Source organism: Halichoerus grypus, chromosome 8, assembly GCF_964656455.1.
Source record: "Halichoerus grypus chromosome 8, mHalGry1.hap1.1, whole genome shotgun sequence".
In the NCBI taxonomy this organism is placed as follows: Eukaryota; Metazoa; Chordata; class Mammalia; order Carnivora; family Phocidae; genus Halichoerus; species Halichoerus grypus.
The window spans coordinates 47,123,027-47,147,380 of record NC_135719.1 but is presented as its reverse complement, the minus strand read 5'-3'; the positions used below and the strand labels follow the sequence as shown (position 1 = coordinate 47,147,380).

Genomic DNA, 24,354 nt, shown 5'->3' with positions numbered 1-24,354 from the left:
TTGCACCAACAGTTGCTGAATTTCATATAAGCAATTATACCTGCCTGTGAGTATGCGTGCCTTTTAAGTTCATGCTTTGATCCACTTATTTTTTTTTAACCCCTGTAATGCCAGCAGGAAGAGTTGCCGCTGTTTCTTCTTTTAGTTTTGTACAAGAGTAATCCACATGCATTTTCCTTCTGCTCTGTTTCCAGTGGACACGAAGGCAAACTGCAGGACTTCTATCAGTACTGACAAAGTAACTGCATTAACCTTTATTGCCCTCTAAAGGTTAAAATTTCTTTTGACTGGGTGAGCAGAAGCGTATTTCTTTAGTATTCAGAATTACCTAAATACATATTCCTGACAGCAAGGGGTTTCTCTGAAATCTGTGTGTTAGTTTAGAATGATTCTGGGGACACATCTTCAAAATGCCACACAGGAAGCATAAGTTAAAAAGAGCCAATACAGTTTGTTTGTTTGTTTGTTTTTTAAACCCTGAGCATAATTTTCTTCAATGTTGTTTTGAACATTCCTGTTCAATGTCAGACATTTTCCCCATGTTTTTGTAATCTTGGTTCCCGGTGGTTTTGCTGGTATTGAAAAATGCAAACTCTTCTTTTGCAGAATATGCTGCTTAGCAAATCTTCCAGAATAATGCTTAGTCTCCTGAGAAGCAAGGATCTCATTCTTAGGAGTTAGACTGTGTCTGCAAGATGCTTCTGAGAGGGCGCCTGGGTGGCTCAGTTGGTTAAGCGACTGCCTTTGGCTCAGGTCATGATCCTGGAGTCTCCGGATCGAGTCCCGCATCGGGCTCCCTGCTCAGCAGGGAGTCTGCTTCTCCCTCTGACCCTCCCCCCTCTCATGTGCTCTCTCTCGCTCTCTCATTCTCTCTCTCAAATAAATAAATAAAATCTTTAAAAAAAAAAAAAAAAAAAAGATGCTTCTGAGAAAATTCTTGCCTAGAAATGTGGACTGTGACCCCTGAAAGTCCTAGTGTGCCATTTTGCCATACTGACTTGCTCTCTCTGCGTTTTGACATCTTGTTTACCTTTTAGGATATTCTCTGCCTGTGAGACAAAATATTGACGACTTCAACACACAGCAGAACATGCAGCTGGGGAGGCTGTGCGACATCTTAGGTACAGTAAACACTTTCACACAAATGACTCTTGGGAATGTTTATCAGAGGATGTTGATAAAAATGTTTAATTTTTGCTTATTTTTTTCCCCTGCAAGGAAAAAGTGTGGATTTCTAATCTACCGGCGGGGCAAATTAAATGTTTGGTTTTAAAGAACAGATTTATAGTGGCGTTGACTTGAATTAAAAAATGACATTTTTAACTAATTTATTTGGGTTGCCTTTTCTAAATTCTGAGGATTTCTCTCCTATAGCCCCAAATCCTCTTCATTTCCCGACTCCAGCAGTGAGGGAAGCCAACATTTTATATCTGTGTCAGTATTGTCTATTATGTTATCTGGGGAGTAGGTGGAAGGTGGTATCAGAAATGAAAAGAATTGTTTTCACTATAAGACTAAGAGGGATGAGAAGATAGGTTTTTTTTTTTTTAAAGAAGCTTCTATTTAAATACATATCATCTAGTTATTAGAAAACAGGAGGTGCCTAGGAGATGGAATTCTTAGAAATATAGACCTCAGGTGGTAGATATTGCCTTGTAAAGGTCAGGCTCTGACACTGGCTTGGTCAGTTCTAAATCAGACACCAGCTTGGGCCAGGAGAGAACACAATAATGCCCTGGTTGGTGCTGCTCAAGACCAAGGTTCAGGTTAGGCTTAACACAAGGTCGCAAAGGCTAAGCACTAATACTGAATCGGTTTAGAAGCTACTGGCCAGAAATTCAGGGTAAACAAAAATTAGGTTTTTATTAGTTACCGAATAAGAACTTCTTTGTTTTGCGAAAATATAACCGCTATGGCCTTTATTTAAGCAAAACAAGGAAGAATTTTAAATTATCAATGACCAACTCAGCTGGCTCCCCGGAATGACATACTTTACATGATTCATATATATTTCAGCATCATTATTATTTTATAAATGCCATTTGGTAACAAAAATACATCAGTACTAGAAATTTACAGTGTCCTAAAATAATAATAGTGTAATTGCTTTAATCTATTATGTAGGCACTAATATCGTTTTTCAGAGTTACAAAAAAAATTTTTTTTTAATGACTTGAGATTGATTTGTTAGTGCTGAGCTATTTCAACTAAAAACCTGACTGGGTGGAAACCACTGAAGTGCAGCAGAGGGCAGACTTTGCTCTAATTTATTTGAATTAATTTTTTTCTTTAGCTTTTTATATACCCTTCTATATATAGCACAAACCATCACCAAAGAATTTCTTTACAAAAGAGTCTCATTATTAGAAAACATTTGAAAATATGAGGTTTCTATTTTAAATAATTCAATAGTTCAGTCTATGTCTTACCTGCAATGGAAAATTTCACTAATATGAACTTTTCTGAGAGACTATGAACCAAATGCCTTTTTTTGGTACACTGTCTTCATGATATAGCAATCTGATCCCAAAACCTCTTCAAGAGATGTAATGAAAGTTTAGAAACGGTAGTTAGAAGGTAGAAAAAGTACTTGCTTGTGAAATTTTTTTAAAAAATATGAAGAAACTAGGAAAAATAGTAATTTTATATAAGAATAAATGATTATCTTTTTTTTTTTTTAATTCCATTAATTCCTAGTGAAGTGTGTTGACTTTTTGCTTATTCAGGGAAAACAAAGAGAATCTGATTAGGTTGGTAAGACCTGTCATTTGGATATTGGCGGTGAAGTCAGGTTGTCAGGTGGAGACCCCAATGGCTACCAGTATTTTCAATTCCTAGAGGAGTTAAGCAAGAGAGTGACCATTATTGACTATTGACTAGCGATTAAAGCAATCTTTGTCTTCATATTAATTGCTTTCCAAAATTACCTGTCAATTAATTTTGAACATTTGCAGATGCACAAACAAATATTGGATATTCGTGTTAGTGATATGTATTCCTTTGCCAGAAATGCACAGGGAGGGTGAGATGAGCAATATGATTTGTTGTTATTTGTAACCTAGAAACTGCTTCCCAAGAAAAATTTAGTTTTCTTCAGCTGTGGAGTCTTTATTTTTGTTGTTTGTTTTTATGTCTTTTTTTAATACTTAAAAAAAATCCTAGTTTGGTTTTTAAAACCAAATAAAGACCATATCCAAAAGCCACACTGAAGTTAATTTAGATTGATTTTGTCCAGATCTTCGCCATTTAACCAGCTTTTTTGCACTTCAGCGTTTCTCTAAAGAAGAGATAAATAACACTACCACTAAAAAAATAGACACAATGATTCCTTCAGAAGGAGGGCTGTGAGGTACCCTTAGTTTAGTAAGACACTAGTCTCCTCTTGCAAACCCAAAGTTTGGGATAAATAATTTGGTCATTCAGCAACTGGATACAAGTTATTTACTGTCTCCTCAGTTAATTTATTTTAAGGTTTATGTGACAATTTGGTTTCAAAATCAAATAGGGGCCACTTACATATTTACATTTATGGAGTGCCTCCTCTTGGCTCAGCACGGGGCCATTCAGCACAGGGCCAGTTTGGAGGACACCACTTCTCCAGGGGGAGGATTTCTCCCACAGGCCATTGATCTCACTGATTGTGTGAGATTCTCTACTTCCCAAATCCCTCCATCCTCCCACATCCCTCCGGTCAATCCACAGGTATTTACTGAGTGGCTCCTGCACGCTCCACACCGTACCCGGGCTTGGTGGAATATAGGAAAGAGCACACACCTTGCCTTTAAAGAGTTTGGAGAGACAAGATTAATAGATTTGAGACAGTAGGATGAAATGCCCGAGGATACTACATCATGTTGAATCTTGGGGGTGCTGTTAAAGGGAGCACAAACGTGGAGGGCAGGGTGTGGAATCACTGTCGGCTCCCCTAGTCAGGGTGGGCCGTGCCGCAGATTCCTGCAGCTGTATTGTTTACTGACTACCTACTATGTGCCAGATACCGCACCAGGTGCTTTACAGGTATCCTTTCATTTAATACGCTTCAAAACTCTATGTCCCAGGTGATTTTTTTCTCCATTTTGGAGATGAAGAACTGATGCTTACAAAGGTTAAATACTGTGCCCAATGTTCCCAGGCAGCTGAGCTGAAATTTAATCAGTCCGTGTTCTATATACTCTTGTCAAACTGAACAGAGGAGTCCTCAAATCCCCTCTGAGCCCTACCTGACCAAGGAAATATTTTACAGTTCTGCCTCCCCCAAACTTCCCAAAGCACCTGTTCCACGTGCTTCACTGGGTCCGCCACTCTTCACCTTGTTTGAAGGCTGTTTGTGCCCATGAAATGGTCGCTCCTCATGGGCATTATCCCAGCTGCTTTGACTCCTCATTTCCCTCCATGTCTAGCCAAGTGCTTTGCCCCTGCCGATCAACCAGTTATTTTATGAATGAATGAATGACTCCAGTGGCTGCTGATTCCCTGTCCCAAGTCCTTAAAATATTAAAACCCTGCAGTGGGTAATCTCATCTCACTATCCCATTTGGGTGGGATATTTAATTAGGATTTCTTCCTATGTACATACTAAGAAGCACAACTTAAGAAAGACAGTTAAATTAAGACAGCATTTCCTTTAAACCAAGAATCACTAGATGTCCTATTTAAGTAATATACTCCTCTTTGGGAATGGAGCAGGGAAAAGGTTGGTTTCCTGAAATAATCATTGCTATGGTCATAATCAGACCATTTATTTGGACAGGATGTTCCCTGAATTGGCCCTGCCAAGTCCAGGCAGAATAAGAAATTGCAACTTCATCAGCTTTCTAAAGTTAATAGCTCTGTTTTATAATTTACTGAAGTTAATGGGATAAATTTTTAAAGCACTATGCAATTCCCATTGATGTTAATGGTAGTTCTGGGGCTAAATCCCTATGTATTATTTGAAAGCACACTTCCATAGTACCTCACAGCCCTCCTTCTGAAGGAATCATTGTGTCTTATTTTTTGGTGGTGATGTTATTTATCTTTTCTTTAGAGAAATGCTAAAATGCAAAAAAGCCAGTTAAATGGCGAAGATCTGTACAAAACCAATCTAAATTAACTTCAGTGTGGTTTTTGGATATGCTCTTTATTTTAAACTGTGCAACATCAATCTGATGCCAGAGTTCAGAATGTCATTTACCTTTATACCAGTAATTAACATTGTGCCTGTTGTTTTTAGATGCCAATGTGAGCGTCATCTACATCTGCTCCATTCAGATGAACGATGAATTACTGCAGTATTACAATAAAATCCTGAGTCTACAGGCAGCTGTCAAATCGGGGAACCTTGAGGACAGAAGTGACCTGCAGGACAGGTTCAAAATTATCACCCCTGAAGCTATAAACATCTTCCCTGTGAGTCTGTCTTCTAATTACTATGGCTTCAGGGATGCAGTAAAATTAAATTGGAAATTTTATAACTTGCAACGCTCTGGTACACATCAGTGAAATATTATTGCAAGTTTAACAGCTTTACTGATTAGACTACTAGTTGGACTGTAGGAAATAAATATCCCAGTTTAACTTGCAGACTTAGTTGAGCTACTCTTGCCCAGTTTCTCTATAGCTGAAGCCTAATTGCAGTGATTGGGTGGTACCATCAAGTAGGTAAATTTATAACATCTATAGTTCCTTTTCCTTAATTTTGTGTGGTGGACGCCAAGACAGAGAAAGGCTGGGCCCACCTTTGGTCACCAAGCTTGTTAGGGACAGAACCTCGACCAGGGCCCCTGTTTTCTGATTTCCACACTGCTATTCTTTGTTACTCCCTGGACTTATTTCCTCAAGGGAATTTGGCCTGATTTACCACATCACAGGGTTCATAATGAATGAGGTTCAGATTTTTTTTTTTAACTTGTACTGATTTTTAATGAATGGGATGAATTCTAAATGGAACTCCATTCCCACATAAGAGCTTTTGGGAAATTCATGGAGTCACAAGCGCAGTGCAAGAGATGGCTTGAAATGAATTTCTCGGGGCACCTGGGTGGCTCAGTCATTAAGCGTCTGCCTTCAGCTCAGGTCATGATCCCAGGGTCCTGGGATCGAGCCCCGCATCGGGCTCCCTGCTCAGCGGAGAGCCTGCTTCTCCCTCTCCCACTCCCCCTGCTTGTGTTCCCTCTCTCGCAGTCTCTCTCTCTGTCAAATAAATAAAATCTTAAAAAAAAAAAAAGAAATGAAATGAATTTCTCTATGTTTTAACAAGAATTTAAGCTTTCCATTTTAAGCAACCAACATTTTAATACCTAATGGACTACACAATTTTGAGGAGACTTTTTTTTGTATAATTAAGGGTCTGAATTTGCTGCTAAAGATAGCTCTCTCCACACACAAGTGGGATGCACCAAAATCTATGCTCTATTTATTGGCAAAGAAACCGAGGGCATGCTTTACTAGCTATGTGTTGTTGCTACCCATTAACCCTTCAGATGCATGATGTTTTGACACCCCCCCCAAAAAAAAGGCCTGCCAGGGCTGAGTATGTTTGCTATAACATTTCTGCTTTGCTAGTATACTCAGTGAATTGTCATCAGGATTTACTCTCTTCTTCCAAGATAAACATTTTATTTTTTCACAACTGGATACCTCAATGTTCCCCCCAAGCTCTCTGCCTAGCTCTGTTTCATGGGCACTGCTTGGCTATGGAGGAGGATACAGGGGCAGGGTGAACAAGAGAAAAGACAGGGGACAAATCATCACCACTTCCTTATGCTCTTAGGAACCTCCCAATATCCTCCATCAGGGCAAGGATTGCTTGGTGCTCTCTAGCTATCCCCTGGCCTCAGTGGCAGGGTCAGAGTGGACATTAGAAAGCAAGGAAGAAAAAACTATCATTACTGTGTAGTTAATTTCCCGATTTTATCCAGCCAGAAAATGGAGCTAATGCCTAGTAGCTGCTGATAAGGAGTTTCTGCACATCTGAAAAGTCCATATATATCAAAGAGGCATGGAATGGGAAAGGGGCACTAATTTGGGAACAGGAAAGTGAATGCACAAGTAACATTTCTTAAATGCTTAGCACACATTTTCTCATTTGGTCCTCAGAACAATGCCAACAAGACAGAAATGATCAATCTCTTTCTATGGCTGAGGAAACCAAGTCTCATTTTCTAGTCCAAAGTTCTTGGTGGGGTCAGAGTCTAAACTAAAATCTGTCCGACCCCAGAACACTATCATGAATTGGAATGATTGCGTTGCTCCTGGATGCCCCTGTGGCTTGGGCAGTTCCCTTTACCTTTCTGGTCCTCTGATCTTCATCTATACAATCAGGTGATGGGTAAGGGCATTTCAAAGACCCTTCCAGCTCTACAATCCTGTTACTTGAGACAGGTGCCCTGCAGTCCACTCTTCAGCTTCTAAGCAAGAGATAGGCAGTTGGCACTAACAGATGCACTGAGTCACATTCATAGTTAGGTCTGCATCTTGGTGAGTAGAAACGAGTAGGGAATATTTTAAGTGCTTAATACTTCTCATAGTTTAAATTTAAATTATTTGAGTAATTAATCACTCATAGGCAATCAACTTTTTAAAATACAAAAATTAAACTCTCACTTTCACATCAGTTCCCGCTCATGTTTAGTTATTGCTTTATTTCCTTTTAATGGGTTTGAGAGATTGTATCAGTGCTGATTTTCATTCAAATGGATGGCTTTGAGGAGATTTTTTTAAAGCATGCCAAAAATCTGTTTGTACATCTCTCCAAGTTACTATGTGATGCTTGAATCTGTAATGGTAAAAAGTGCTCTTATAAAGTCATCATGTCTGGTTGTGAACATTTTAATGTTTACGAAGACATCCCAAACAACTACTTTTTGTTTCAGGTCCAAAAAAAAATTAGTGGTGATAAATCAAATGTATGTATAATGTTATGGAACTGGGAACATTTTAGACTTTTGTCATCTATGCTAATCTGCTGCCTGGATCTGATGATCATGATTTTCTCTCAATGGTCATACAAGACCCGCGGTCAGTAATGTGTTCTGTGCCATCACTCACTCGTATTCAAATCTTTACTAAACACATATTGAACACAATACTATGGGACCATCTTGCCTGAAGAACAAGGCAGGCCCACAGATGACTATAAACCAGAGTCCGGCTGCGTGCTCACCAAGAGAGGAGCCAGAGCCCCAACCTGACTGGAAGTGGCTCAGAACTCCAATATTAGGTTCTATCACTGCATCTGCCACCCCCTCATCACACCTCATAAACTCACCAGACCTTCACTACTCAGTCTGGAGAATGGGAGAAGTTGTGGTAACTGCAGCACAAAACTGTGCCAGTCCCCGGGTTTCAATCTTGCCTCTGCTGTTTGCTACGTGTGTGACTTTGGGCAAGTCACTTGAGCCTCCGTTTCCTCACCTCCAAAAGAGGAGCTGTTCATTGGTACAGTGTTCTATGGATCAAACAAGAGAATAGTGTCAGAGGCTTTGGCCTTGTGACCTTGACACTGAGAGCACGGCCACCTTAAAGCATTCTTCTAGGTACCCTGTAAAGCTCACCATGTTACATATATTATGACTCAAGTCCCCAGTTCTCCCCAACACTTAATTTTTTTACCTTTCCTCATTGTAATAATTTGTGGGGTAAGGAGAGGGGTGAGATAAACAAGGAGAAAAGATGGTGATTAACCAGATGGGAAACACAAACTCAAGAGGGGGTACCAGCCATTGTGTGGTGGAGCACTGGGTTTCCCAGAATTGCAGTCTCCAAAGTAGGTGTTGAAAATGGATTTAAATAATGGTAGAAAAGGCATATGACATAGATCTAAGAGCTTAGAATAGAACACTTGCCCTGGAAGAAGGGCCCTATAGTGTAAATTATATAAATCCTCTTCTCAGAGGGGCTCTGTTTTTTGTCTTTTATTCTAACTGGGGGCAAAATATACATAACATAAAATTTACCATTTTAATCATGTTAGGTGTGCAGTTCAGGGGCTTTAAGTACATTCCCACTGTTGTGCAATCATCGCATTATCCATTTGCAAAACTTTTTCAACATCTCAAGCAGAATTTCTGTACCCATTAAACATTAAGCCCAGAAGAGCTCTGGTTTGAAAGGGAAAGTTATTTCAAAGCTGGAAAGACCCCAGAGACTTCTAGTCAATGCATCATTTGAATATGGGGGCTGAGGCTCAGAAAGGTCGAGTTTTCTAAATCACCTTGCAAGTTACAAATTCAGGCAGGACTGAAACCCAGGGGCTCTCCTCGCTCTCTTTCTCCCATACTCATCATTACATCTTCTAACGGTTTGCAAACTGGTGCTGCTAACATTCCCGGAAACAGTTGCGTAGCTTTTCTCCACATTTTTATGCCATGTTGAGTAGATAATTTTGACCAGAATTGGGGAAGTAGGTGCGAATCTGCAAAATCCCTTAACTCCCTTAAGACCCTGGCACCTTGCATTATATAATTCGCATGGCATTTTTAATGACTTTATTTTAAAAGAGAGTTTTTCTCTGTAATAATAATTAGTACCATTTATTGAATATCAACTCAATGCCATGCATTATAACAGGTGTATTACATTCATGATCTTATTTTAGCCTTAGAGCAACCCAGCAAATAGGTATTTTTATTTCCACTTAACAGATGGAGAAACCGGGGCATTCTGGGTGGCTCAGTCAGTTGAACGTCCGACTCTTGGTTTGGGCTCAGGTCATGATCTCATGGGTCATGAGATCGAGACCTGAATCTGGCTCCCCACTCAGCAGGGAGTCTGCCTGGGGAGTCTCTCCCTCTGCTCCTCCCCCAACTTGCTCTCACTCTCTCTCTAAAATAAAATAAATATATCTTAAAAAAAAAAAATACAGGGGCGCCTGGGTGGCTCAGTCGTTAAGCATCTGCCTTCGGCTCAGGTCATGATCCCAGTGTCCTGCGATCGAGCCCCGCATCGGGCTCCCTGCTCGGCAGGAAGCCTGCTTCTCCCTCTCCCACTCCCCCTGCTTGTGTTCCTGCTCTCGCTATCTTTCTCTCTGTCAAATAAATAAATAAAATCTTAAAAAAAAAAAAAAAAAACAGATGGAGAAACTTAGGCAGAGGGAGTATAAGTCACTTGCCCAGGTTCAGGTAGCTTATAAGTGATAGAGCTGGATTCTAAGCCAGCACTCCCAAGTCCCTAGCACCTTCTCACGTGCCATGATGCCCTCCTCTCTAGAGGAAATGAGCAATCTTGGGTTCTCATATTCCATCCTTGGCTAATGTCTTTCCTATGCCCATCCTCACCTGATTAAATCCTCCCTTATCCTTCAAAATTCACCTCAACCCCAAACTCTTTCATAATAATAATATGAACTAACATTCATTATGTGCTTATTATATAAGTGCTTTCCATGCATTTATCTCACTGAATCCTCACAGCATGCCTATGAGATGGGTACTGTTATTATACTCATTTTACAGATGAGGAAACTGAGGTCCAAGGAGAATGAGTAATTTGCCATCTCCATGTCCCCACCAGCACATGGCCTCTGCCTCCCTCCTCCATGACTCCCAGCCCTCTGTAACTCTTTATGGCCCTTCTCTGCCTTGTATTGGTTATCCATTGACTGTACTCATTTGTGTTCCCACTCCTTGAACGCAGAGACATGCTTGTACTGGTTTTGGTATGTGCTGACCAACTGGCTCTGTCCTCCGCCCCTCCTAGACATGCCAGAATTGTTTATTTTATTGAATGAGCAGTCACATGTATTACTGAGTGAGGTCTAAATAGTCAAAATAAAAAATAAATAAATAAATAGTCAAAAATAAAAAGAATTTTCCATTGGAAAATAAATTTAAGTCTTGCTGAAGTTTTCAAATATTTTCTACCCATGAATCCTCTCCAGAGTGTTGGCTAAAAACCAAAACAATCATTATAAAAGTACATATTTTCTAAAATGGACTTGGTGGTCGAACTTTGGAAAGAGAGTATTGAGTGCCCTTTGCCTAACCAGTCACTTGAAGAGTTGCCGGATTAAGAGTCCCATATAGTCAAGCATACTGTAAGGCTTTTTTCTTCATTTTTTGTATTGATTTTCCAGACGCTTTAGTGTTAAACCATGCCAGAAGTGTTGCAGAGATGAATCACTATTTTCCAAAGGCCGCCAGCCTCTTTTCCTTCTGACAGAAGGATAATTCCACATGGATCAAATAAATACAGATGTGTAGTAATTAGTTCTATTCCCAGTGAGCCTATTTCCAACACACTAAAGATGTGAGCGATTATGGAGCCTCACCCCAACAGCTTTTATCAATTTAAATTGCTAAACAACAGGATAGGTCATAACCCAGCCTGCTATTAATAATGCATTTATTGTGTGCAACGTTATAAATTAGGCATATGGACTAGGAAAGAACACCTTTTTTTTTTTTTTTTTTTTTTAAAGATTTTTTTATTTATTTATTGAGAGAGAGAGTGATAGAGAGCATGAGAGGGGGAGAGTCAGAGGGAGAAGCAGACTCCCTGCCGAGCAGGGAGCCCGATGCGGGACTCGATCCCAGGACTCCAGGATCATGACCTGAGCTGAAGGCAGTCGCTTAAACAACTGAGCCACCCAGGCGCCCCGGAAAGAACACCTTTTAACAAGAACGATATGGTCTCCCCCCAGAAGCATCATATGTGCCTGGCCACTTACCTGATGTACAGTCCCAAGGCGATCAAGAGAATAAAAAATCTCATCCAAGGAAAAGAGGCCTACATTGTCAGCGGGCTCCTCCACAGAGATGATTTGGCCGTGGCGGATATGTTAAACTTACCCATCCTGGGTCCAGAGCCTGAAATAGCTCATCTTTACAGTAGCAAGTCTGGAAGCAAATGGGTCTTTGAGAGCGCCAATGTGCCAGTCCCTCCTGGAGTGTATGGCATCTATTGTCACCAACAGGTATGTGGGTGGACAGAGTGAGGCTCTGTTCAAGTATGTCACACCCTCTTGACCTTGTGGGAACTTCAGGGCTTCTGAGGCCAGCCCTACCCGATGAAGAATATATGGAATGATTAAATTATTTGATGGGATCTGCTTGAGGCCTTCATGTTTCAAAGGCTCTTCCTGTTGGCCTTGCAGAAATTGCGGGGATTACTCAAGATATTTACTCATTTGTGTTAAGCCATTGAAGGCCCTGTCCATGTACTAATCCGCTCTTAGTATTTATCACCTTAAAATGGATTAATTGATCATCATATTAGCTAGCCAGTCATTTAGGAGGACCCTAGGAAACGTGAGAGGCAGTTTTGGTGAAAAGGAGCAGGTTTGGAAAACCCCAGTGAGCGAGCCTTTCTGCCGAGTCAGGTTGCGGAGGTCCTACAGCAGAGGGCTGCAGACATCCTTGGCTCTCAGGAAGGGGCCATAAAGGCAGTAGGAGGAAAATCCCAGAAAGAGGACAGGAAATGGATCCAGAATAAAACTACCTGCATCTGTGTCTTTGCTTTGGACCAGGTCTCTGGCTATGCATTCCTCCAGCAGACAGGATCCTAACTATTTAGAGAACTATAATATTAGTCACTAGAAATGATCTTTAAGTCAGCTCTGGCACGTGTTCTCCCATTTAACCACTACCTTTTTTCACAAGAAAGAAATAAAAAGACAAATGGCTGTTAACATTTCCTCACCTCTGTTTCAGTAGATTTCTTAACCATTACTCCTAGCCAATCACAACTACTGCAGGCATCCAGTTCTCAGGAACCTAAAGAACTGTGCTCAATGAAGCAGTGTGTGAGGGACGACACTTAGGGATCCTCCTTCTTCCCTCAGTCACTCGATCATGATGTTCTATATGGCATAGTCTCCAAGCCCCCAGAACCAAGCCTTCCAACAAACTGTACTTCTCAGAGACTAGTTTGAAGGTATTGTTAACTTATTAAATTGCCCTAAAATGTTTCAGTCTTGCTAGAGTGTTCTTGGGCAATACATGGGCTCATGAAGGAAGTTGCTCTTAAAGATGGCAGAGTCTGGACAAAGCACAGGCAATTTTAGTGAGTGAGAGAGAGGCTCCCCCTAAACCGGTGTGCCCCACTGTTCACCGCCATTAGTCTCCACTGGAATTTGAAGGTAACAAAGTGGATCGCTTGACTCTGCTTCCCAGTGGAATACTCAGCTGAGAGACTTGAGACAAGTGAAATGCACTATAAAACTATAATTTTACACATGTATATTACATGAAACGGTCTTCAAAACTTTAAAATGTATGTGCAAAATTTATATGAAGTCTTGCTTTCATCTTGACTGACAGAGAACTCAGGCCATCTTTGCTAGGAAATGTTGTAGAACTGTGTACAGTTCACTGTGGAATGCAGTAAAACCTCCCTCTCATGCTGGTATTCAGAAGCAGGATTAAAAACCTCCTCGTAGACAACTTGGATTTGAGGGATGTCATTTAATCTATGGCATGTGCAAATCGTATCACAATAAACCAAGTTATCACTGACTTCCACTCCACTTGTTTGAAAACGTTATGTCGGAGGTCATCAAGAATTAAAGTACTCCATTGAGATTTTTCCAGATAGTGACTGCCCTACCTAATCTATCTGAGTGTGTCAGCGTTTTGAATTTGCAGATGGTGATGAATCAATAACGCTGACTTTTTACCAATGTGCATCATAAACTTAAAGCTGGTGAAAGAAAGCTGTGATTATTTTAATTTAGGTGAATAAATATTCCCAACTATCAGCTGGATTTTAGCAGTTGACATTTTTCTACTTCTGGTCTACACTAGTATAAAATGAATGGCAATTAAAAAATATATTACCTCTTTTGAACAGATAGACTCAAATAGAAAATTGATAAATGTTTGGAAATAGCATAAAGTCATTTGGTTTATGATTAAGTAATTTATTTGTTTATTTTTTAAATCTAGCATGAGCCCAGTGAGCATTTCCTCTTTTGATCCATAAAGTAACCATGCAAGCTCTCTTTCTGACATGTGCTCTGTATAAAGTATTGACAGCTTCGGTTAAATAATCAAAACTGGCGATGCTATTTTTAAAGCACTGTTCAATTTTCACTTAAAGATAGCACATAATTCTTTCCAGTGGTGCAGTCTTTACAATACTATTGATCCTCTTCATTACTGTAGGGGATCCATCAACAGACACCCATTTATAGGAATCTCAGAAGCAACAAATAATAGGATTTGGAAGACACAGATAATAATTCTGTTAGTAGTTGAAACTTCCAAATATACAATATATCTGAACATACAGTGAAAAAGGCTATGAAGGCCAGAACACTAAAAAGGCTGGAACACCTTTCCTTACATTAGCAAGAGAATTTCATCAGATATTAACAGCCAGAGACCATTTCTACTTCTGCAAAGTGCGATCATGATACAGCAAAGTATGATTAAATATAGAATCTGTCTTCTCAACACATTAGAGAAAGAAGGGATGTAACTCTGGAATATTACAAAACCTTCCTAGGCTATGCTCATAGCCATATGGTATGCAGACAAGAGTACTTGTCATTTAAACACCAAATTATCTACAGACACTACTTGATAATTAGGGAGCTAAGACAATTCCATTTCCACCCTAATTGAATACCCCATGGTGGCATGGGGCTTCTGGGGATCCCAAGTATGCCCATTTTGATATCACTTCCATACTGCTGTGTAGTGTAACACCCCCAGGAAGATTTGCTGAAAAGACACAACACAAGAGAACAGATTGTGTCTTTAATCAAAATAATTTTAATCTTCTAGCTCCAGACTTCAACAGAACTACAATCTTGAGTCCTTTCACACTCTTTGGTTAAAAAACCAAAAATTAAAAATCCATTTGGTGAGCAAAAACTCATCTAAAGAGAAGAGAATGTCACAGAGACCTCCCCAAGTACAGAGGACCATAGTCAAGAGAGCTCAAAAGAGAGAATGCTTAGTACTATTGTGTTTCTTTCTGGGTAATACAGACCACAACCTTCTGACGGGAAGACCAGACAAAAAATCATTCTGTGATCTAATGGGTTGTTTTTCTCCAAGGCTCTACTAGTAGAGTATTCCTTATAATCAAGTAATCTGGGCTATAGACTTTTGCCTGATTCAAATTTATCCTAAGTGGCTTAATTGACTACAAGGAAAATTGCTTCTCTTGCTCCCCTTCTGACTTCTTTCTCCATCTCACCCTCCTCCTCCACCTCTCTGCAGGCTGAGGTAGGCAGCATGGAGGAGAAGGAATGAACTTAGGTGCTGGAATCAGAGCATCCTGGGTGGAGTCTCTGCTTTTCCACTTAACACCAGGTGATCCGTGATTGTGGGCAAGTTATTTAAATTAGCTGAGTCTCGGGGCACCTGGGTGGCTCAGTTGGTTAAGTATCACCCTCCAGCTCAGGTTAGGATCCTAGGATCCTGAGACTGAGCCCTGCCTCGGGCTCCCTGCTCAGTGGGGAGTCTGCTTCTCCCTCTTCTTCCCCCTCTGCCTCTCACCCTGCTCATGCTCTCTCTCTCAAATAAATAAATAAAATCTTTAAAAATAGTAATAATAATAAATCAGCTGAGTCTCAGTTATTCATATATAAAATGGAACTAATAATGATGCCTGCTTCATATTTGCGTATTATAAGAGAAAATCATATAAAGAGCCTAGCCAAATGCCCAGCTCCTATGGAGAGTTCAGTAATGTTAGATGTTGCTATCCTTGTGATAATAAAGCTTCAACTTCTATCCCTTCCATTTCCATGGGATTGAGCCCAGTTCTTGCTGGAATACTGTTTCAAATAAAACATAGTTGTTTTCATTAATGTTTTATCTCCTTTATCTGTCTTGTTCACATAATACGTATGACATACCTGGCCAATTGACCAAACAAATGCATTTCATGTATGTTAATGAGGAAACAATTAAACCTTTATAGGTTATAACATTTAGAAATGTTATAAACCTCCAAACAGTTAAAGTTTTCAAGACTATAACTCATTATGGTCTTGAAACTATAAAAAAAAAAAAAGCATTTGAAAAATCAATAAGTAAACACATAAAGCTCTAGCGGTGCCTGGGTGGCTCAGTCAGTTGAACGTCTGCCTTTGGCTCAGGTCATGATCCTGGAGTCCCAGGATGGAGCCCCGCATCAGGCTCCCTGCTCAGTGGGGAGTCTGCTTCTCCCTCTGCCCCTCACCCCGCTTGTGCTCTCTCTCTCTCTCTCTCTCTCGCTCTCTCTCAAATAAATAAATAAAACCCTTAAACACATAACGCTCTAAAAAAGAAACAAAACTACACCAAGATTCAATTACAAATATTCAGAGATTCTTTTGCCTTCAAAAACCCCAGCAAAATGATAATTTCAGAATTTCTCAAAGTAAGACTATACTTTTAAACATACCTTTGGTCCCAGGGGTTAGTGGTTTCTTCACATCATATATATATGTATGTATATATATATGTGTATATATATATATATATATATCACTTAAAACTTCTAATCTGTCGTAATAATTAGAAGATAACCAAACGAACAGACCATTTGAATATACCTAAGAAGTACAAGTAAGTTAATACAATAAGAAGGAATCTAGAAAACGAGCCATATTAAATGTTGCTGTGTCTTGGGCCCCACAGATGCTAGAACAGCTGGGTCAGCTGGTCATAGATCACCTGGAAATCCAACGCTGGCTCTTTAAAATGGACTATGAGTTTGGAGGAAACGGGACTGCATTTTGTGACATTCCTTCCCACCTACAGTGCTACAAGTGGTTCCTACAGGAGAGGGGCAGATACGGCCACGAGAACTGGAGGAAGAAATGGGCACAAGTGAGTTCAGTGTTGACATAAGCCCATGGTGTCTGTGCGCAGTTAGCAGATGATGAAAAAGGCTCAGCTGGGCAGTGAAAGCACTTTCTTCTAGACTCAGCTGCATCACCTGTCAGCAGTGAGATCTTAGGCCAGTCATTTTGACTTTCTTGGGCCTCAATCCTCACATACAAAGTGAATGGGCTTGATCAAGTTACTTTAATATTATTTCTAATATATTTTTAAAATTTTCTTAAATTTGAGTAGAGTTGACGCACAAAGTTACATTGGTTTCAGGTGTACAAACAGTGATTCGACAACTCTATGCATTAGACGGTACTCACCACAAGCGTAGCCACCATCTGTCACCATACAGCACTATGACAATACCATTGACTACATTCCCTATGCTGTCACTTTCATCCCCATGACTTATTCATTCCAGTTATATTCATAACTGGAAGCCTGTATGATTAGGTTATTTTAAATGTCCCTTCTTTGGGCCCTAAAAGTCTTCAGTCACATCTTCAAGTTGATTATGATAATTAGGAAGTAATTTTTTTTACCATATTCAAATAGCATTACAAATCTCATCTTTTGGTCTAAGTGAGTCTCGATCATGTGCTTCTAACAACTGTTGTTATTAAGCTGGCTGTGTTTTATTATGAGAGACAAATTCTAGTAGTGAATGGTTGTCACCTGGAAGCTAATGTATAAAAGCATTCTGTCAGCAGTCATATGTTTTTGAAGACAGTTCAAGGAAATTTATGTAACTGCTGGTCCCTATGAGATGTTGAGAAAATAATACATCTCAGCCAGAAAATCTCCCAGCAAAAGCTAAATAATAGGAAAGAAGCCTTAACACATGAGTGGTTGTATATAGGTTTTTCCACGTATACTGGTGGAAGGATGAATTGTACAACTTCTTAGTCTGTTCTAAACTTGCTTAATAATTAAAGTAATTTTAATGGCTTCATATATCAATTAAACCCACCATTCTTAAAGCTGCCTCACTTTTCATCCAGAGGCCTAGACCTCCCTGGCTTCTCTGAATGTCAAATGTCTATTTTGGCTGACGTACTAATGAAAGCATAACTGATAGGAAAATGTGGGTGCAAATTCCCTTAACTGATTCCTTCCCTGCCAACATACATAGCGGTGGGCTGGGCAGTAAGTTGCATCTGCATTGAGCATCCCACTACAACAGTATATGAATCAAGACACGAGTGATGGAAAGGGAGGGGCGCACAAGAGAGAACCACATTATTCTTGTGGAAATGAAATGACGAATAAATCTAGGGAACAGTCAGAAGAGAGAGTTCCCTTTGATAAATGTTACTGTTCTCCCCATGATCTATTCCGGGCTTTTCTTCCCCCTCAATCAGTGAATGGACTAAATGCACTGTCATGGCCAGATTTTTACATATTATTTAAAGGATACCAAAGTGAATTACTCTTCTAGAAAAAAAAATAAAACAAGGAAAATGTATTTAATTTTGAGGCCCATAGAGATATCTCTTGTGTTCTCGTTAAACTGGATTTTATTTCATATTGTATATTTATTTCAATTTTCTTTTTAAAGCAAAACAGCTGAGATTAAACCATGAAAATAAGACTTTTTTATTTAAAAAAAATCAAAATGTTCGTGTGTGAGGTATTTTTCTCAATATTTCAAGCTAATCATTTTTAAATAATTCCCTGGTACTAGACTATGATAAACTTAAAATGTTTGACTTTTAAGTTTAAAAAATGGTTAGAATAATAACATGTGGCTGAATTGCACTTAAAACCTGACTACACGTTATTTAATTTCAATTACTTTCAACTACACCGTTTAAAATTGTCACCAAATACATTTGGCGTTAGTGTTAATATTATTAAATGTGAAACTCTTGAATAATTAATTATCTACATCATTTTTTTAACTTAACAAGGAAAAAATAATTATTCAGAAATCTTTTTAATACCGTGAGGGACTGTGCTTAGCCAGGATGTAGTTAGAAGCCAAAAATAAAAACGAAAAGTAAAGCGGTTCCGAAGAGCTTTTTTTTTTTTTTTGTAGGAGACTATTGACATTCTTTTGCCTTCAAAGTGAAATTGTATTCAGAATAGAAGTGAACTGCCATCTCCACTGAGTGCAGCTATTGAGAATTTAGGATTGGAATTATCCTTTGTTCCAGAAGACCATGGTAATGGTGCACATTTAGACATCAAAGCATTACTTTATGAGCACAGGCATGTTTTAATGTCCTATTACAGTTTGTAGACCTGTTTCTTTTGATAATGAAGATGTTGTGTCATCAAGCCTAGCCTGGCACATACAAAACATATGCTGGCAGGTTATTAAAAATTTCAGCTTCTTGATGAAAGACTATCCTGCAGGCTAAGAGTCCAGAGAAAGACTCCATTCTGGGAGAATTATTAGAAATGAGAATATGACTGTAAGCACTGAATTATGTTAATACTTAGAAATAGCATCATTTGCATAGCACTTTATGACACGATACCATGATTTTTCTCATTGGTATGTTGTAGGCAACAGATTAAAAACAGTGCTGTTTATGGGAGTTTGAACTGTTTTGAGATTCTCTTGCATCTTATGCAGATATTGGTTTTAGATGTAGGCATGATTCAGTGTAGACTCAAGGATCTAATACAAAGATCATCTTTTTTTTTCTACTTATCTAATTTAGAGCCAGAGTTATTTGACTGTTTGCAATTGAGACTCGAAACGAAGTTGTGGAGTCAACAAATGCTGGAAAAGCTGTAGTCACATTTAAAAAAAAAAAATCAGTATAGACATGTAAGTGATCTTAGGAAAAGTGTAATGTTACATGATGGCCACAGGGGCAAAAGAGCACAACTCTCATTTTGTTTTCATGGTGGATTGGTACCAACCTTTCTCTCTTCATCCTGTCAACTGACAAAACCTACTTCCCCCAACAGGTCCCCATAAACTTCATTTACTTAACTACTGAATGCTTGTTAAGGTTTAATGAATCCACACACTTGCCGTTGCACACACTCCAAACACCCCACTCCCCAGTGGGGGCTATTTCTTTTTTTTTAGTAGGAATAAAGGCTTAAACAAAGGGCACGCTTGTAGGGGAAAAGCCTTCCTGGCCACTCTCACCCAAGACAGTGTAGGGAGACCCAGGTAGACATTTGCTGCGGTACCCATCCTTCTTGTGGTTCTTTTTCTTTCTTTCCTTTTTTAAAGGGTACATCTTCCCTCCCTCACTCCTGGGAGACTGGCCTGGTGGCAGAGATGCTACTGGCAATGCTGCTTTGCAAGAAAAGGTCTTTCCAGAACAGTTTCTCCATGTAAAGAGCTAAGCCAGTTTAATTTTGGATTTCTCTGTGCAGCCCTTCTTTTGGCCTCTGTTTCCCTGGATGGACAGTATAGGATGCCAAGGGCTTACTTAGGAGAGAAGGGAGGAAAAGGAAATTGAACTGCCTCTTGAATGCTACTACAAAATATTGCTATTTTAGCCCATCCAAGAGCAGTTTTTTTTTTTAATTTTATTTATTTATTTGAGAGAGAGAGAGAGACCACAAGCAGGGAAGAGGGGCAGAGGGAGAGGGAGAAGCAGACTCCCTGCTGAGCAGGGAGCCCGATGTGGGACTCGATCCCAGGACCCTGGAATCGTGACCTGAGCCAAAGGCAGACGCTTAACGACTGAGCCACCCAGTCACCCCCCAAGAGCAGTTTTATGTTTACTTGTACTTTTGTGTACTTTGTTAGACGTCTGAAATTAATTTGGGGATCATCAAGGAAAACAATCTATTTTTAAAAATATTAAAAATACAGGGGCACCTGGCTGGCTCAGTAGGTAGAACATGCAACTCTTGATCTCAGGGTCATGAGTTCAAGCCCCACATTGGGGGTGGAGGCTACTTAAAATAAAAATTAAAATTAAAAATATGAATTCAAGGCATCCACGCCAAGAAAAAGTAGAATAAACCATAGTAGTTGTTTTGCTTCCTTGTAGAACGAAATCAGCAAACAAAATTACAGAGGAGAACCATCACCTACCTAGTCAGTGCCTTAGAACTCCATGTCTCTATTGTGAAGACCTCCATCCCTTGAGATGCCCTTGCCTCTGGGTCACAGGAGCTTCTGTAGGATGGCTGAGCTTGGTGCTTAGGTGGAATTCAGCAGGTATATTAGGTGACTCCAAAGAACCATTACCCTGTAACCATATAATTTTTTAGAAAAGCTAAATGATAATATAATAAGATTAAGGAAATATTTAAACAAATAAGTACATAATCACTTTTCCCAAACTTAATTGTTTCATTTTTGTGTATTAATTTTCCAGTGTGCTACATTTATTTCTTATAGCTACAATAATAGCATATATGCTATTTAAACATCAGGTCCTAAATATCCTCCACGTTTACAGGTAGTTGTCACAATCAATGGCTATATAATATTCCCTTGTATTGATTTACTCTAACATATTAAACCATTCAACTAACTTGAAAATTTATATTCTTTCCAACTTTTTGGGGGCGGGGGGAAGAGTGAGGACAAAAAGATTTGTTTTTATTTTTGGTTTTTGTATACATCTCTTTTTACTTCTGCTGAATTATTTCCTGCAGAGAAAGACTCGGGAGTAGAATGTTTTATGGCTCTTGTTACATGCTGCCCCATTACTTTCTAAGAAGGTAGTACCAATTTCCAAGGCTGCTAGCAGAGAATGAGCATACAAGTTTTGCCACCATCTTACCAGCACTGGATATGATGAACTGTTTGTACTTTTATTTTAGATGTCAAAATGTATCTTCTAATTGCTATTACTTGGTTACTAGCAAGGGATCCTTTTTTCACGTCCTTATTTATTATTTGTCTTTTATATCAAAAACACAGCATCTTGGTATTAAGAGAAAATCTAGGTTTCCTAGCTGAAGGAAAACTCTAGGGTGATCATTTTCCCTAGTCATTAAATTCCATATGAATGATTATTTGTTTTTTATATTTGTTTATTTTTATATATTAAAATCTTGACTTCTTAGATTATCTTTACGTATTTAGTAACTGTCAGAATACTGGCCTATACATGAGATGAGGCATTTTCTCAGATATATGAATATACACTGTTATAGTCTTGACGTTTCCCTGCATTTCTCAATAATAATAACAATAATAATTAGCATTGTAGAACAGCTGGGCGGTGCCAAGCCTTTCAGCCCTTTACAGGAACTGTTTCATTCAATCTCATAAAAACCCTGAGGTTTCTACTCATTTACCTCCACACCACGTTGATAAGTATTGTTATTCTGTTTACAGACGGAGAAACCAATGCTTTAGGTAGTTAAGTGACTTGCCCAAGTTCATGTAGCTTATAAATGATGGTGCCTAACCTGGAATCCACATCCACTCCCCTGGCCCAGTGTTCTTGCCACATTGAGGTGAGGCCATTTAGAAAAGACCCCTTGTTTGAAAATCCCAGAGCAGTGTTTTCCCCCAGGTCTCTGCCATTGTGACCCGCTGCCCCGAGGGACAGGTTTTCTGCTTTCTACAGAGATGGGGGAAATACAAACATTCCCAAACACAGTAGCCTTTGTACTGGAATTTCCCCCAAAGGCAGCAGGGTGGAGAGGTAGGAGGGCACACCAGAGAGCTACAGAGGAGCTGAAGCCCTCCTGGGGAAGTCCCTAGGATCCAGTTTTTTGCAAAGCAACCGTCTCACATACCCATATATGTTGTTGGGCGATGAGAGTGAGTTTTAGATATCACCCTTTGATCGTTCACAGGGATGTCCAACTTTCAATGCCTTCCTCAACTTAATACAGTAGCATGATCATTTCAGTAAGCCTGTAAATAAATTCCCACAAAGCTCAGAGTAGCCAAACTTCAGGATCAAATGTAGCAATAAAAATATGGTGGGCATTTCAAACCTTGTTTTTTGGATATGCAACCACATATTTTGTTTGTGTTTTTTTAGTCTCCTGTTCCAGGTTGGCGTGGTAAACTCCCTCTTAAGCTGAATGAGTGTTGGAATAGACTAGTCTGAATAATTGAACGTTCAGGATAACCAGGAGGTGGTCTGGCTCCGTGGGGTTCTGTAGCCCAAGCACATCAAGGTTACTGGGGGAGAGCCATGACAATCACTTTCTTGCTCTCCAGGTCTCTACCTCCTCATCTGTAAAGAGGGATAACATTAGTACCTGCCTCGTGGCGGGGGGGGGGGGGGGGGGGGGTGTTAAAATTAAATAAGATACCCTTGTAAATTGGCTAGCAATGTACTTAGCACACAATAAGCCTTAGAGAAATGCTACCTGTTATTATCAATATTACCATAAAATTGTATTACAATTAAAGTGCCCGTGACATTGAACAAGTATATATAACTTAATGTCCCTTTGGTGATTCAGAAGTTCCTTTAGCCTCTTGTAGGCTTCCAGAATATTATTCTGTGCATCAGTTATCATTCTATAGGATTGTGGCTGTTGAAGATATACAATATTGACCCAATTGTGCCTACCCAGTGATGTACCAGATAATGCCTTTAAAAGAATAAACCTTGGCAGCAGTCTGGTTGCTTATCATTTGAAAATAGAAGATAATTCCAGTTATATTCATTTTCTACATGTTGAATAAAGAGGCATTGACCTGATAAAGTAGAGCTTACTCTGACCACAAGCTTGAGACCCAGTTGCTTCATTTTCTGGTTCCGGTTGGTGTCTTTTCTAATTAGTGTATCAGCACGTCACCACAATCATTGGAAAGCTTTAATCATTTACATATTTTTCCTTATCTCTGAGAATGACTTAGAATGTTTTCTTCCAGTTCAATGGTTATTTTCACGAAGCTGCCAGGAATGGATTTGAGGTACTTCACTGGGGCCTGAGGAAGATGACAGGAGAAGGAAAATTGCCTCCCCGAGTAAATGAAAGCCAGGTCCCCCTTCCGAGGACCTATAATAACCAGCCATACAAGCTGTTGGTTTGTGTGTCCTATTGATTTAATATGCTTCTAATCAGTACATAAAGCTATGGGCCTGCAGTGTTAATTTTTCATATGCTTACAAAGTACCCTTTGATTTTCTGTCACACGTTAATTACAGCGTTTTGCCATTAAATAGGAAGCTTTGTGTAAACTAATTACTAGGTAATCATTGTCTACTGCAAGCGTGCTGTTTGTACCTTTTATTTTATTCTAAAAATGCACAGATCTCACAGTCTGGAAACACTCTACCTTCCAGCCATTAGCTCTCACTAATTCATAGCATTATTGTGGTGAGAGTGTAGGAGTTGTAATTGTTGTGGTATCAGAGCTGTTAATTACCGGAGTAAACAGTTGAAATGGTGCCAAGGTCTATTGTACAAGGCAGAGAAAAGGAGGTTTAAATGCTACTCCCACCATCTGGGGACTGGGGGAGAGGCAAATGCTTGAGAACAGCAGTGAGGCGCTATGGCCGCCTCAGCTCCAGGGTTGGCGGCCATATGGATCCGGAATATTTTGAATCAATTGAATTTAACTGCCAGTTTTTCGCAATAACAGCGTGGAAGGAAGGAGTAAAGCAAAAGTTGAGAGAAACGAGAATTGGTTAGTGTTTTCACATCCGGGAAGTCCCCCTTGGAGTTCTTTTGGAAATATCTGCTTTGCTGAAAAACACAGAGC

At 39.6% G+C, this 24,354-nt stretch overlaps 1 protein-coding gene and 1 long non-coding RNA gene across 4 annotated transcripts in view; one reads left to right on the top strand and one right to left on the bottom strand.

Moving 5' to 3' along the window:
- The window catches only part of LOC118532492 (uncharacterized), a 177,378-nt gene that overhangs the window by 70,913 nt on the left and 82,111 nt on the right, over positions 1-24,354 (bottom strand). The window contains exon 3 of the long non-coding RNA XR_013450144.1: positions 20,761-20,917. This is a non-coding gene — a long non-coding RNA (uncharacterized LOC118532492). The remainder of the gene's footprint in view (positions 1-20,760; positions 20,918-24,354) is intronic.
- Positions 1-24,354, top strand: part of IQCH (IQ motif containing H) — a 209,030-nt gene that overhangs the window by 120,128 nt on the left and 64,548 nt on the right. For 2 of the 3 annotated variants that reach the window (XM_078078714.1, XM_078078713.1), the window contains exons 3-5: positions 1,038-1,121; positions 5,213-5,388; positions 16,554-16,745. In XM_078078714.1, the coding sequence (XP_077934840.1) occupies positions 1,038-1,121; positions 5,213-5,388; positions 16,554-16,745 (452 nt within the window). Of the gene's footprint in view, positions 1-1,037; positions 1,122-5,212; positions 5,389-11,620; positions 11,894-16,553; positions 16,746-24,354 lie in introns of all 3 variants that reach the window. The other variant, XM_078078712.1, reaches the window with a different exon arrangement.